This window comes from Vanellus vanellus, assembly GCF_965231255.1.
Source record: "Vanellus vanellus genome assembly, chromosome: 1".
Taxonomy (NCBI): domain Eukaryota; kingdom Metazoa; phylum Chordata; class Aves; order Charadriiformes; family Charadriidae; genus Vanellus; species Vanellus vanellus.
In genome coordinates, this window is record NC_138905.1 from 16,118,728 (window position 1) to 16,135,326 (window position 16,599).

Below are 16,599 nucleotides of genomic sequence, written 5' to 3' on the forward strand. Positions count from 1 at the left end.
TAATCACTAAGACAGCCCTGCAAAGATGAATATGTTCTGCGTAGAAGTCTTTATGTGAACCCATCTGAGGTGTACTTTGATGTCTAGTTAGGACGCTGCGGAAGAATTTCACATACTGAATTCAGCATTGGGTAGCCAGTGATCTTTATTACAGTTTAAGCAAAAGGAGAGTTGAAATCAAGATAAATTATTTCAAAGTGAGTAGCGCTGCAGTAGAGAATCACATTAGTTATAAATATTTTTCCTTGTGTTAAAATTAGTGATTTTTAGATGGAAACTGATGATGCCAGAATTTCAAAAGTACGCTTTTCTGAATAAGGCTAGAATGTATTCAACTGTTTATACTTGTAGGAAAAGAGCTACTTCCTTATTTGAGATATTCAGCAATTATACTGTAATATTTAAGTACGTTCTAATTTTACACCTTTCTAAATTCAAAAGGAATACTAAAGAATGATGCATTTTTATTAGATGTAGATTTACAGCACATAAAAATGGTATTATTTCCTTATAATATTTGTGTATAAATAAGGTCCAGTAATGTGAAGGTAAAGCAAGATGACAGGCGTTTCATAGATGAAGTAGGTAAACACTTCCATTGTAAAGTTTGCGTATTTGGAAATCACGTGAACCACGAGCATACGTGTGGCACCCAAGACCCGTGACTGTGTTACTGTCCAGTCCCTATTTTGAGACGTTTGTCCAAATACCTTCACTGAAGGGTCGCCATCGCTTTCTGCAGCAGCTGAATCATTATGGGGTAGACTGGTGCAAACTCCTTTCCCTCTCTCGTTCTTACTGATTGAACATAAGCTTCAAGTGCACCGCTGAAAAAAAAAAAAGGAAAGTAGCTAAAGCAATTAAATTTCAGACAAGTACAGTAAGTTCAGGATCTGTGGAATTTTCCTCAGATGGTCGTATATGCCTGAGGAAGGAAGTGGGCAAGAAAGGCCTTACAAAGCTCTACGTTATTGTTTCATGCTCTTTCTCTTCCTCCTTGCATGTTTTGAGGAGCGAACAAGTTAACATTTAAATCATCAGCAGCAGCATGTTGCAGATGGCTTGAAATGACAGCTCTGACGCACAGACTCAGGCACATTGCTGTACTGGTAACCTTTAGAAATGAAAAGAATAGACTCCAGCTGCTGCAGACGCTGAGAGTACGACTTGGAGAATGAAAACTGGGGCACTGGTGAGCAAGTGAGATGCCTTCAGGTGATTTCCTGGCTAAGTCTTTTGAACTGCTGCTGTCCTTTGGGGAATGCTGCGCTAACCTGCAGACAAAGTGTATGTGTGTGTGTCTCTGCTGTGTTTTTCTTACACATTGTCGTAGGATGTCACACGTAGCAGGAGTCTTGTGATTTACATAAATACATTTCAAAGCTAAAAGGGGCAATTGTGTTTATGCACTTTGTACATAACTTGCTTACAACACAGGGCCACCTTTCAGCCAATGAGTCTAGTAAATGGTGTTGAAAGACTGCATATCTGTAAAACTTTGTAAATGCTGATCTGTTCAGAGATTATTTTAGTTAATAGTTCATTAAGTGGGCCAAGTTAGTTTTGCCATACTTAAATATGGGTTCTCATAACAGCTGTTCCGTAGGGCGGCAGGTCCTGCTGCAGGTGCCCAGGTAGCAGAGCTGAAATTGTCGCACTGGGTCACTAAGTGGGGAGCAATCCGGGGATTTTTCTCTCCCCTATTCCTTTATGGAAGCATGGGACACACCAGTATGGCTGCTCAGCCAGTCAGGGATCTGCTGGGATTTGGTAACATGGCAGGAACATTCCCAGTCCCACTGGGTCAAGGTGGGTGCTTGTCACACACATCTGGTGATGTGAAGGGGGCCGTGGGGTGGAGGCAGACAGCAGCAGTGTCGTGCATATAAATACACATCAAGTGCTGTAAGATAGTGGCCTGGGCCAAGGCAGGCAGAGCTGTGTTTATGTTCACTGCAGCCAAGCTTGCGGTGAAATACTGCCTTCCTGCCCAGAGCTCAGGAGACCCACAGCAGCACCGCCAACCCCTGCGTGCATGCTGGCAACTGGAGCAGGCGTTTAATTAGGCAAGGACTAAAGAAAGCAGAAACACCAGGGGGTGACACTTTGCCTGTGTTTCACACACAGTGTCCTCCTGGACTAGGATGATGAGAGATGAGAGGCCTGGACCTCTCTGGGATGCTGCAGCACCTACGTAAGACACCGGCAATCCAGACTAGGCGATGGTAGGGCGAAGCAGGGTCATGGTACACTTTGTTGCCTGCCAGTAAAGCTGTTGCTAAACCAGCAAGGGCTCTGAACTTCCTAAATGAAAACTAAAACCCGCCCATGCCAGGGTGCTGCTGGGAATCTCCAGCGAAGTTAACAAGTGGGAGACACTCCTGAGGCCAAAAGCCCATACTGGGTTTGCTGGAGAGAGGAGGCTGAGCTTTGGTTTCTGAGAAGCCAGCGACAGCAATGACAGCCTGGCCCCGCAAGCTGGTCCTGGGGCTGCATCCACTCCTGCCAACACTTCTCACCTCCATCAAAGCCAGGTGCTGATCTGTAAAGCCTCCCTGCCAGAGTGTGACAGGATGAGCTCTGTGTCCACACGTGTACACACACACACACACTCACACTTGCAGTTGGACTCCCTGGCCTGTGGCTAATGGAGTCTGACAGGGAGAGTGAAGCATGCAGCTGTGCCACGGGATGGGAATGAACCAGTATAGGCACGAGATGATGCCCACCACAGCTCCTGCTATCCCCAGGTGGGGGCAGCTGTACTTCAGCCACCCTCTTTGCTGAAACCCAGGGGACACTGAGGCTGAGGTGATGCAAAAGGAGGATGGACTGCATTATTGGAGCGAGTTGAGAGGTTTCAGAAGAATAAAGTGACTGAGCAGAGTCCCTTGTGTTGGTGGGGATGCACTTGAGAGCGCATCAATTTTGATAACAACTTACTAGTGAGTGACTGCTGAGGCGTCCACACCAGGTACCAACACACTCTGAAGAGGTACTTGGCTTGTTTTGCACATCAACAAACAGCAAGAGAAAAGTTACCGTCCATTACAGCCAGAAAGGCAGAGAAAGAGTATTTCTTTTATCTAGCCAAAATAAAGCTGACATTTTGCACCTGGTCAGCTCCCTGAAAACCTTCAGCCTGCCCTTCCCGATGGTCTCTGGGGAGAAGCACAGCATCTACAGGGAAAGAGGCAACAACTAAAAAGCTGCTTGCTGCAGCCACAAAATGCTTCAGGTGCAGCTCCCGTCACTCCCAGCGAAGGCCCTCAGCATGACGGACTGCAGAGAGATCAGGAACATCCACAGGGAAGTTTTAAATCCCAAGATTTAAAGAGAAGAAGAGAGACTAGGGGAAAGGGACAGCGGGACAGCAGGTAGCGTGCTTTTTAGATAAACTGGCCTTTCATGGCAATGAGGGGCAGAGCATGTGGTGAGGAGACTGAGCAGTAGGTGGGAGAGGCAGGCAGGGAAGGCTCAAGGATCCCATCAAGATGAATGGCGATGCTTCACAGGAGTCAGGTGTGTCTCACATTTCCACTGAGGTCAGCACTCAAGTGCTCTGGTCAGCAGTAATCATTAAACATGTTAGTTACCTTCTACAAAGAACAGTCCCTTGTATTAAAAAGACAGCTGAGAAACCCCCGTGACCATTTTCTTACTCTGTCATTCATCTTGCTGAATCTCTCCCCTTCCACTCACCAGTGTCCCTGTCTTCTCCTCTATACACTCCCCAAAGTTTGCTGGGTCCAAATAGTTTTTAGAAGTCATCAAAAGCTGAAAATAGGAAAAAAACATATTGACCTGCTTAACTTAGAAAGCTCTGACACCTCTTGGTGAAGTTGTGGGTTGGCATCATTATCCAGATGGTAACACTGCTATCCCTTTCTGACTTTATCTCCTTGCTTCGAAAAAGCCCTTGAAAAAGATGACAGAGATAACCAGATCCTTTCAGATGAAAGGCAGCAGCACCCAAACCCACTCAATGTCAGCCCTTGATGATACTTAGCCAGACTGTTATTCCCATCACATCAAATAAGAGGGAATGAGATTTAGGCTACGCTAAGTGCCAAACATCAGCATTAGCATCCAGCAGCTTTTATCTTTTTTCTTCCTCTCCTGCCTCAAAAGAATCTGATTCAACTGGCAAAACCAACTCCATCAGTGGCAGCCACTGTCCTCTTACAACTCAAAAAGCAGCTAAAAGGAACTCAGTGAATTGTTTGGTGGCCTCAGAACTGCCCAGACCCTTCTCATTCCCAGCAGAGACCAAGAGCTGACAGAGGTTGGTCTTTGTCAGCTCTCTTCTGTGCTTGCTCTTTTACTGTGGCTTTGCTTGTGTTGTTTCAAAGAGACAACTTCATCAATATGACCAACCCAGGAGCATCTTAACTAACTCTCCTTTCAGTTCACAAAACAACCAATAATTACTACTCCATCAATACTATAAGGTAAATCGTCAGGCAAATTCTCAGGCATTTTTCTAAAATAGCTTGTACAGCTTTACATTAAACAATGAAAATAAAAGCTTTCTCAATACGCTAAGACTAAAAGCATTCACTATTTTCCCATGTCCCGTGCTTGCATCTCAAATAAAAGTATTTAAATGCTCTAAAGCTGAATGCTAAAATGCAATTCATAACCAATAACGTGATGTGAAATGCTAAAACAAAAGCTTGGCTCTTCTCAGACAGTAAGAGTTTCACTAATGGCCAAATCCATGACAAAGGCACGGCAAGCACCGACTCTCACCAAGTGTTACACTCATGTCAAGGCTCCCTCGACTCCTCAGCGATGGACTTGTGAAGGTTATTTTGCAAATGCCACATCTCCCATTGGTGGGGATTTCACTGTAACCCTGGGGAACAACTGATGGGAACTGCAGTGCCAAGGGAATGAACAAGTCGTGGAGAAACATCTACCACCAAACAGAGGACACGGGCACCTCCAGAGCAAAACTGGGCCGGAGACCTACCTGCTTCATGTACCCATCAAGGCAGAGCAGCAGTCTGCCTCCCACGCGGGCAGGTGTAAGAAAGCGGCCAGAGGGGCCTCACACTGAGTGACAGGATGAAAAGCTGCTGCAGCTGCTAAAGGCTGGGAGCCAAGGGGCATCCACAGACACCTGGAGCTCCATACCCGGCCTGGTGACCACGGAACAGCTCATAATCATGGTGAAGCTCTGATCAGCTCAGGGAACTCTCCTCTGCATTGCTGCCTGTGGTAACAACATGATGGCGAGAGGCCAGGGAGCCTGTCCATCCTATCAGGAACAGCATCCCTGGTAATGGAAGGTCCAGGTAGTAAAACAGCAGAAATCATGAATCCAGGGAGAAAGGACGGTTAGAGTCCAGAGAATAACGGTGAGGTTGCTTCAGAGCGCGAGGGAGGAATGGGCTGGGAGAGGTAATGGAAAGAACTGATGGTCATAAAATAGATGTGATTTCAGAAGTACATTTGGGATGGGAACATGTGGGCAACCCGTAACAATACGCTTCACTGGAGTTGCCGAGATGCCCACATTACTGTACCTCATTTTGGGAAATAAATTAGTTTAGTAGCAATGTTAACACTTGAAATCCAGATTTTATGATGACATTTTTGTAAACTCCACTGGTCTTAGCTCAAATGAGCTTTTGTAAAGTATGCTGGTAGTACAGAATTCAATTCAGATGCACTATTTTACCATTAAAAAAAAAAGGTAGGCTTGCTCCTGTAGAGGACACTGTAAAAACACTAGTGCATAAGTAGTAATGGAAAAATAAATGGCATCACAGGTGAAAGCAGTATCATCGAGTCTCCAGCACAGAAGAGATCACAGCTGTTGTCATATAAAAAGATGTAATTTATAGTTATATTACCGATGTTTAAGAAGATGGAAGAAACCCTGTTTATGTAATATACAAAACATACTCTCGAAGGGATTAGACTAAATAATGCCCTAAATTCAGCATCTTCCAGTCTAATAAAGGACATAAAACCTGTTCAGCAATCTGTTTCTATTTTAAAAGACAAGCTATGGTATACATTACAAATATTGTTTGTAAAAGAGAGCTATGGAAAGAGGGTTGGTGGGAAGTTCTGCATATATTAATGCTTCATTAAAAATACCATAAGAAGTAAGGGGAAAAAAAATATCTAAGTTTAAGATGCCCTCCTACATAAGGAAAAGGATTTTAAAGCACTTATTAAATTACTTCACTTGCTTGAGCAAAAACATGAGCTTTCTTGGAAATCAGGACAAGCTGATTATATAAGTCCCAGATAGTTCTTTTTCAAAATGTTATTTCAACCCATGAAGATTTATATCAACAGTTAAAAGAAAAAAAAAAAAAAGCAGCATGATTTGGGCTGTGGTTCTTGAAGGGATCTTAATGCGTGTAATTTAGAATTATTCTAATTAATTAGTTAATTTTATATGGAATTGTGAATATTAGCCCTCCTGGGCTCTGACTCGGTCAAACGGAGCCTGACTTAAATTGTAAGCTTCAGAAGAGGCAGAGATCACCTTTCTGTTCAGGAGTGGGGTGGTGCCATGTGCACTCAGGTCCCGATCAATTAGCGGGGCAGCTGGAGGACAGCAGGGCCAAGACTTTTGTTTAGTATTTTATTAAAAATCTGTTTGCACTACAAACTTCAGGGCAAAGAGGAAAATGGAAAATACGCTGTGTAAGCACTTATCTGTCTGACACCGGATCTATTTAATCAAGTGCTATAAAAGTTACTGTAAAACCGAACAGTAAAATCTCCAGCAGCAGCATCTGCAGGACAGCAGATTAGTAAGAGACATCTCCGGTTTATTCCGGATTGCATAATAAAGAGATCAAAGGAACCGTGCATTGACAGACAAGTGTATCTGACACTGAGGGTTTTTACGGATGGCCTGGCGCTGGCCGGGGGAGCGCTCGGAGGCGCGGGTGTCGCAGCCAGTGCCCGGCAGCCCTCCAGCCGCGCCGTGTGGCTGCCGCCTGCTTGGTTTAAGCAGAGCGGAGCAGCGCCCCAGCACGGCTCCGCTCTCTGCGGCGAAGCTGTCACACCACTGTGCCTGGCGAGACTGAACCTACCACACAGACGGGGCTTTCGTGGTGGTCCCCAAGCTGACATTGGTCCCTGCCCCCTGGCAGGTTAGTGGTCAGAGCCGCTCTCTGGCTCAGGACATCAGCTCGTTGCAAAAATGAACACTTCACTGGTCCTGGCTTTCGACTCAGCAACAGTGAGCTTGAATACGGGGAGTTTGTCCACACTTGAATGGTAAAGATAAGAATTCGGCCCTCAGGTGGATGAAGTGTCCTTCAGGCTGGCTCAATCCTGCCACGTCTAACAGGAAGGTTTCTTTTATGGAAGAAAGGTTGAGTTTTCAAACTTAATTTAAAAAGAAAAAGAAAAAAAGTGCCCTGGCTGCTTAAAGAAGCGCTCCTTTCAACACAATCCCAGCTCCGGGAGGATGCCGGCAGCAGGGTCACCTCACCTCGCTGTAACTGCCTGCGGGGCAGCCGTCTGCCTGAGAGCGCTCCCGTGCCCCAGCCCACGCTGCCTTCGCTGAGCGGAGAAAATGGAGCTTTCAGGACACAATGCAACTGACCTATTTTAGGTACCCACTTCAGGATAAGACGAATCAGCCCCAGCAGCCCCCTTTTCTCTCTGTTGACTATAAAGGGAGCGTAGCTAATACACCTCCGGCCAGGTACACCCCACCCTTCACGCTGAACACAAGCAGAAAGAAATGCACAAAAATGCTCAGAATGCCACTAATTCATAACATTGACACCACGTTGCATATGAAGCATTTCAGATCTACAGAGCGGAAGAAGCGCTGCAATTAGATTTAATATGAAGCTGTAAGGATTCTGATAACACAAGTAAATTAATATCTAAGGAGCAGGTCCCTAGAGTAATTGCACAGTCGTTACAAAGGGAAGTTGCAGAAAATTAGCATTTGCAAGGTTGCAGCAAACGTAAAGATAATTTCTTGATATAGGCCAGTGCAGGGATCTGAAGGCTCAAAATATCCGAGGTTCAATTAGCACAGCTGCACAACAACGGGCGCGAAAAGCTTGAAGAGGGTGAATGATGAAAGACTCCAGACAAACGAGCAAGGCACTTGTAGTTCAACTTAGGTTCATATAAGACACATGAAGAGCAGGCTCGGAAATCTTCCAATAGAGTGTTAAAGAAAATATGAGTGAAATATATTCATACTAGACGCTTGCTTACCTGCCTTATGTACAGGTAACTGGCCTGTTCAGAAATGACTAACAGGCATGAGAGGAGATGGTAAAAAGGCAAATGCATGCAGCAATGCCTACAGAGGTTACCAGTGTCTGCAAAGGAGAACCATCCCCTTAAATCACTGCATGCCTAGCTGCTGCTCAGCTAGCCCCGCTCTTTGCTCCCAGACAGGAGCTGCCAACCAAACCACCCGAGGGAAGAGTCTGCTTGACAAATCCAGTGTAGTTAATTCACGCGGCTCAGCAAAGCTGCATGAGTGGTGCCTGCAAGCGGTGGGCCTGGGGATGGATGGAGAAGCAGTCAAGCGTGGGCAGTGAGTGACAAACAGCCTTGCTCTGGCGTTCCAAGAGTAGGGGAGAGCCACTGGAGTGCCAACAGAGGCCTTGAGGAAGGTCAGATCTCCAAAGCTGCCCTCTCCGTGCCCTGGAAGGATGGATGTCCGAGCAATGTCCCAGCACTCCACAGTGCAAAGCAAAAGGACCACAGTCTCACTGTAAAATGCTCAGGTGATAGCCTTGCCAAGTGATAACCTTGCAGCAGTACATTCTTGAGATTACAAAGTTAAAATATTTTAATAGTGGTATTTCATGCAAAGTGAATAAAGGATTCAATGAAAGGATTGAAATGAACAGCTTAAGTATTCCAGCTGCGCTACTTGGTCTCATGGATGACACTCTCGCTGCCTGAAAGCCTTGTCCCTTAATACCTCCATGGTCAGAGCAATTTGTCAGTGTCTGAGCATGACCATCAGCAAGCCCATTAACTGAATCAGTCTGGATGAAATTTAATTGCAAACAAAGACAAAAATGTGTTGTAGTTTAAGGATGGCATTTTCAAATTTGTGTAAAAGGACTGAAGAGAACAAAATCCCATCAGTTCTCAAATTATTTGCATTCTTGGCTTTCGCTAACATATCTGAAATTCAACATTGTCAGTTTTGCCAGTACTATCAGGACAGAAATTACAATCAAAATACTCATATCTGTTACATATAGAGCTGTATCAGCCCTGTACCTATTACCCATTCGCCTGTAATTCAAGGTGTCATGGCTTGAGATTCAAGAAAACCTACTTTTCTAGCCAAATTAAACTAACAACATGTACGATTTAAAAAAAATACTCTTTTAATACACATACGAAGAGACAAAGTTTGCATTTTAACATTTTGGAAATAAATCCTACTAACAGCTACTGGTGATTAACTAGTATTTCCTTAATTGGCTCGAGCACTACACTGGACTGTATAGTGCTATCAGCTTCAAGAACTGTAAATATTTATAGCAGATTCCTCTTGGCTACTTCAAAAGTGTGGATAGATAATGGTCGATCTCCTCAAGCACAAACACTGCTGGCTGGAGCTTAAAAGTCAGCTTTTATGATTTCAGCAAAAGTTGGCAACTTCCACAGGCAGAAGTTCAATGGCAGCATTGGCTCCCAGGCCAGATCGAGCCTGGTGCAGCTATGTGTGACAACCCTTCCCGTGCCACTGGAGTGGGTGACACCGAGGTCAGGATAGGACACCGAGAAGGTGGCTGGAAGAGTTAGGGTGTTAGGAGCCAAATGAACATCTCAGTCTTGAATCCTGAGGATCCTCAGGCTGGCTCTGTCATGTTCATGTAACACATCTGTTCTAACATACTTTAAAAATCTGCTTGTTTTGAAAAACAAGACTCTTCATAACTTTTCCTAACATTTTAAGATGCAAAATAGTATTTAGCTATAAAGTCATCTACCTGAGAAGATTTTAAAAATCTGATGTAATTATCACTTCCTAAAGATCCCAGGGTTGATTTTCTGAAGAATAACATTGTAAGGGGGTAACAAGGGTCTTCCATTTCTAAATTCCTACCTACATTTTCATTGCTTAAGCTCCACAGCTTCTCTTTCGTGATACAGAAGACATGACGGCTGCAGCCTTGACTTTCCAACAGTTGAGAGAGGCAGTTTTCTAAAACACCGTATTAATTTCAGCCATCATTGTGCATGGTTTCCTGCTTTCGCAAGAGGATTATGTGCTCCCTCCAAAGGCACTGGAGGGTTCGGGTACGGGGGGCAGAAAGAAGTATTCAGTTTATATATTCTCCTGTTTTGCAACTCATCCCATGAGCAGAGAGGAGTAATTGTATTTATGATACATCTCCAATAGCACATTTTTTACTTTTCAAGACCAGTCTTGGTGTACAGATAAATTACAGCTCCATTATCATAAATGTAGAGAAGAAAGCAACATGATTTTTACCGTATGAGAGCAAGCCTGTCTTTTTCAGATGGATGATCATCAAGCCACTGGGAGTAGCGGGCAATGGACCACTCAGCCCTCTGATACAGAGAAACACAAACAAATACCAATTACACATAAATGTGACAAAGGAAACACACACACCAATTTCAGAAGTAAAGATGACATAAAAGAAGGCCACATGGGGCTCTGCCAATACTGCCGTGACGCGGAATGAGTTAAGGAATCCGAGACAATTAACAGCAATAGCCCAATACATTATTTGGGAGCTCAGAAGTGATCTCCTACATCAGCTGTTTGCCCAATTCTGACAGGGGTTTGAATCTAGATGTCCCACATCTTACACGAGCAGGATCCAGGCAATTTGCAGTCTGGGATAAGACCTGCAATTTCTTCTATGAGCTGACAGAATATTAAAGAATTGAGAGTCTATTAAAATCAGGTTATCATCTTCCTACTGTTAATTAATCCAAATATGAAGGCAATGACCATAACACCTTTGCCACAATAAAAACAAAAGCCAACAGTTCATATAAAGTGTGAGCTTGAATACTTTTTAACTAAAATAACTAGGGCGAACTACAATGCTCGCTCCTCCTTAGGACACCTCGAAAGGAAAGACAGGTTGATCTTATTACCTGGAAGGGTGATTTTAACTCTGGTGGTGCTCTTGTAAATAAGAACTGAAGAATAATGCTGAATGGAATAACCTCTCCCAGAGCTGGGCTGCTGGCAATATGCTCACTGGTCTGGAACAGCAGCGGTCTGGAAAAATGTAACAATATACTTGTGAAAGGAAGAAAAAGCTTATCTTATGCATTAGAAAAATGCCTATACAGTGACAATATTGTGTGAGGATAGAATCATCTGATTTTGTTTCACTAGTCTGCATCTGAGGTTTTCAACACAGGTTCAGTTTATAAAAATTTACAGAAGTTACCTATTGTAATTAAACAACCCAGGACTGTAAATTTTATATTCCAGTGAAAACACTTAAACTACAGAACTCACTGTCATACAGAAGTTGCACTGAAAGCAACACAAAAAAGTACAATTTGGCCAACATTTGCATGACAAAGATTGCTAAATCATAGTTATATTCTGCATAAAATTTAAAAGAACTTTAATCTATTTCTAATTTGCAGGTGGGTGTTGCCAAAAAAACTCTCAGTTCAGTCAGAACTAACACGAGGTAATAAATCAGTTTTGAAACACAGTTTGGTCATACTGCCACTCGCTAGTTCCTGCGAATGCAACTCACCTGAACGACCTCAGCTGTCTGTAAGATTTCCCAAGGTCAGAGACTCGCCGACACAGCGGTGCTACTGCTAACTCCATCTATAAAAACAAACATTTTAATTTGAATTAGATTGTTCCAAAATAGAAAACTTGGTATTGAAGTACTCTGCCTTTAAGCAATACTCCAGACTTGCAGACCAAATCACTGACTTCTCACTGGTTGCTGAATTTGAGACAAGACGCTATCCTTTCCTTCCATACTGCATTGCCCAAGCCAAGGCTTTTGCCTTATTCTTGGCAACGCAGGGAGCAGCCCATGACAAACAATAGTGATAGCCCACAGCTGAGAACAGAAGTGGTCTTGTGAGCTTTCTGAGACTGAAGCTTTGTTTCTTGCAGCAGGTTTATTTTGTTGGTGATGAGTTTCCCAATGAAGCACTTACATCAATACTCCAAAAACCTGAGTGCAGCCTGGGAAGAAAGCAAATCTAGGCAGGTCTCCACAAATCACTCCTAAAGCAGTAAAAATGCATACCCATTTCAGCTGGGCACCTTTCCTTTGCCAAACTGATTCCTTCTTGAACACTCCATCCCAAATTCTGGGGCACAAAACGTATGCAGATTAAATAGAAGGCAGCTGGGACCTATTGCCACAGGTCATATGGAATCACAGGCAAAAGAGCGTCAGTAGAAGAATTCTTTTCATACTCATTTTCATACTGTTTGGTCTCTGAGTTACAGCAGCCATCTTTAAAAGTAAACAATTTTTAAACACTTTCTGTTTTTAAGCACTGGACTTCACCTGCCTTTTTGAACAAGAGCCAGGCTCTGCTTGGGTTTTTGCATCATTCACGTGACACTAAATTCTGTCACGGATTCTTCATTAACAGTGAGGACACAGAAGTGAGAGAAAACAATTTCACTTCCAGACCCCAGACCGAACATGAACATTACATGGCAAAATTTCAGTTAATATGCACACTAATACCAACACAGCCACTCAAAAAAACCATAGGTAAAGTAATTTTAGCCAGATATGGATTAAATCTTTATTTCTTACATTCCTGAAGTATTAGGAGCGGAGGGATGCAAGCTTTATTCTCCACGTACGTTTTTTTAAAATCCCCAACTTGAAAGACTACACAATGGTTGGACTCAATGATCTTAAAGCTCCCTTCCAACCTAGAGGATTCTATGATTCTACAATGCACAATTAAGCCAAATTTCAAAGGACAAGAGCTAAAATAAGTAACAAGATCAGAATCACCATACAAAGGCCTTCCCATTTAAGTAACATTGCCGAACAAGTTTCAAAGCGTTTATGATAAGACACTATTTACAGTGTAGTATTTAATACTATTATTCTTTCCTGCTGTAGCATCTCCTCAGACAGAGTTGGCTGCTGGGCCACCGGCTTCCCCAAGAGCACATAACTGTGCCGGGGTTCCAGCATAAACAAGAAAGTGCGGCGAACTATGATGCCACAGTTCACCTAAACCAAGAAGAAACTAAATTAGCAATTAATGCAAATCAAGCCCATATACTTCAGGCACCCATCTTAAAAAGCAGGTGGCAGGGTGGGAGTCATCTCACCTACTTCTCAACATCTACAGGTTCTCTTCATACTCAGTGGAGAGAAACAGCCACTCCTGGAGCGTGATGCATCTTCCCCTGAGGCAGACATCTAAAATAGGTCAGGTGGGTCATGTGGGAGTGTCCATCTACACGACACTCAGTTAGACAAAGCTGGGAAAGCCAGAGAGCCTGACCCATGCACCAACGCTTTGTCTACAGACAAGGAGAGGAGGACACCTCTGAAAGGCGATGGGGAAAGCCCCACAGAGCTAGCCTACAGGCAGGGCAAAGCCTGGAAGTACTCCAAGGAACCTTGGAGTACATGGCCCACATCAAGCACTACCTGGCCACTTGAAATCTGCATTTCATATTAAGCAGAAAGTGGTAAAAATCCAGGAAGAAGAAATAAGGATCTCTGTCTTCTTGCAGACGAACGCTCTGGCCCTGGGTAACAGCCTAGCTGCCTGCTGCCCTTCTGGCCTCCAAATCTTCTGCTCTAGTTCTGCTATGAACTGACCTCTTCTCTATGGCTGGGTGGGATCCCTGCCATGTCCCCCCATAACCCTCGCAGCCTGAGGGCTAGGTCACCTCTCCCACATGCAGACGCAAGGGGTACCGGTTCCTTGGGCTGAAGAGCATGTACAACCCAGCCCTGCAGCTCCTGAGCAACCACGCCATCCATCAGACTGTGCATCCCCACACTTGAGGAGGAGCTGTGGTGCCGTCTGCCGAATTTGCCAGCACAAGGGAGCAAGGTTGAGTGCATGCTCCCAGGACAGGCAGGTTCTCCCTGGGGGTTTCTGCAAGTAGGTGCTCCAACTCCAAACTGCGATGAAGCTTAGAGGAAGTTCAACATGTTGTTCCCCCAGATCCCCCGGGACACTTTTGAGCATCTATGGGAGCCAAGAGGCCGGTCTGCTGCACAGGATCAGAAGCAAGTAGCCAAAAAGGGGAGCTAATTAAGTAGGCTCTGCTGCATCATAATACAAGAACCCTACAGACCCTAAAAAACAAACGGGAGCAAGACTCTGATTTCTCCAGAGCTTCTTTTCAGGCATCAGTATTGGCTAGGGGCAGCTGGAAGTAACTGATATCCTGCAGGAGCTGGTGTCCCAGCTCTGGTGGGAGCCATGGGCTTGTAGCTGTGAAGAAGCAAGGAGAAGATAATTCTTTTAGGTGCTTTAGAGAATTTGAAAGCAGGCAACAAACTGCCAGTCTGACTTGCAGAAACAGAGATGCATGGATCAAACTGTACTCATGGGGGGAAAGAAATCCCAGCATAGCAAAATATAATTTTGCTTAATAAGTTTTAAATGATTGTTTCACTCCTGAAACATAATATGATGTAATGAGATGTAAGTGAAACTTTCTACAGCTTAACCAATTCCTTATTAAAATAAATTTAAATGATTTCTCTTGAACATACTTGGCAGCTTCCATAAATCAACATTTTTAGTCTTAAGTACTAAAGAATAAAATTTACTTTGGAAAATTCTATTACTTCATCTTCAACCTTTATTCACTGTAGGAAATTATTAGTATTGCTAGAACTAGATAGATTTAATGGCAGCAGATGGCTGATTCGTGAAGTACTAGTTGCCAAAGAAAAAAAAATTGTTTTTAAGCTTTGCAGCATACTATACTACCTCAAATTGACTCATGAAGAGTGGGAATGAGTGAAAACTAATGTGGTAAAAATGTACAGAAACTTTTTTTTTTAAATTTACAACACTAGTCTGCTATGTGTTATAACCCAATCTCTCCAATAAAAACTATACTTTGCATAATAACTAAGATTCTTTTCTTCGCTTGAATTTTAGCTATTTGTCTGAGCCCGACGATGTAGTGAGATGCTACAGCATCTTTCTGCTGTTACATTCATTTCTTCAGGCCCACTGTGTGGGGTTTTGTGCCTCCGCTGAGCATCGTGCCGGCCGGCACTGCTGGCCTGGGAGCGAATGCCAAGGAGGAATCATTTGGCTGGAACAGCTGCTGTTTTTAAGGTGCTGGAATTGGGCAGAGGATTGAGCCTACATCACTTCTCGGTTTTGCTACCTGTCATCACCTAAAGCTGCATCAACTGTTGATTCATGTAGCATGTTTATACTGTAGCAGCTTTTGCTCTGATATACAGCTATAGTTCCCAAAGCATTTTGGGTGAGCTTTTACGGGTCTGGTGATGTTTTTGGCTGCCTGCAAGCCAGTATTTGCATCGTGTGTGCAAGGCCTTTCATACAGCCATGTCCTATGGACTTTACATACGAAAGAGTAAGCAGTACTTTTTGTTTCTTTTCCAAATTTCTCCCCCAGAACTGCAAATTTGAAAATTCCCATATCCAGGTTAAATTCAGTGACAAATCCAAGCAGTAATTTGCAACCACGGAGGCATCATGGACTAATGTGAGATAATCATTAACACAGGCTCCAAGAGAAGCAGTAGGCAGTGCACATGCCTGCCAAAGAGGAAGAGGTAGCTAGAACAGAAGAAGGCCTAATGACTCTGCCTCATTTCTTCTAACTTTGTTCAAAACCCACTGCTCTTCCATGATTTATTCATGTTATTTTGCTATGCTTGGCAGAACACAGTGGCAGACTCCTGCCCAACATATGCTGCTTCTCAACGATTCTTGCTCTCTAAGCCCAAAAAGGCTATATTTTCTTTTCTTCTCACATGACCCTGCCATAGCCCATGGCTAGGTGGTCAATTATCTGTTGAACTATTCACTGGCTAGCCATATTGTAAAAAATACATCACATGGCTGGCTTCTCTAATTGGATTATGTTCAGCAACCCATGGGTGAACTTAATACGTAGTCTAGATACAGATAATGCATATATATTGAAGAGTGCTTTGAAAAACCCCATAGTGAAGTTATTGTTTAGTGCCTATTGCGGTATTTTCAAGATCTCTCATTGCTAAACAGCTGTCTTTTCAGCTGGAAAATCTTAACATTAAATTTTTAGCAATCACATTTCCTCTTGGCCAAGATGAATTCCAAGTTTTTAAATGTTAACTCAAAATGCTTTTTCCTAGGCATTCACCAGGAGAGAATGCTTTAACAAGCAAGGGAGCAGAAGAGCTCTGAACTATTGTATGAAAGAAGCTGGCCTTGAAGGGATGTGGAATTTGATTTCTTCCCCATGCAGCAATTCCAAAATGGCTGATGTTTAAGTAAATCCTTCAGCTGTAATACCTCCAAAATAAAACACATCATAAATCATTTCCTCCTTCCAGTAAGATAGTTAGCATTAAACATTAAGGGCATTTTATCCTTAGTTTCTGTCCTTAGGACTGCAACTGTGATTACAGCATCCTG

General features: G+C 43.5%; 1 protein-coding gene across 1 annotated transcript in view; it reads right to left on the reverse strand.

The window, feature by feature from the left end:
- Positions 1–133: 133 nt before the first annotated feature.
- COG5 (component of oligomeric golgi complex 5) overlaps positions 134–16,599 on the reverse strand; it is a gene marked incomplete at its 5' end in the record, with an annotated part of 196,203 nt that continues 179,737 nt past the window's right edge. The window contains 4 exons of the mRNA XM_082498068.1: positions 134–827; positions 10,469–10,548; positions 11,107–11,233; positions 11,730–11,806. Of these exons, the coding sequence (XP_082354194.1) occupies positions 713–827; positions 10,469–10,548; positions 11,107–11,233; positions 11,730–11,806 (399 nt within the window). The 3' untranslated portion in view covers positions 134–712. The remainder of the gene's footprint in view (positions 828–10,468; positions 10,549–11,106; positions 11,234–11,729; positions 11,807–16,599) is intronic.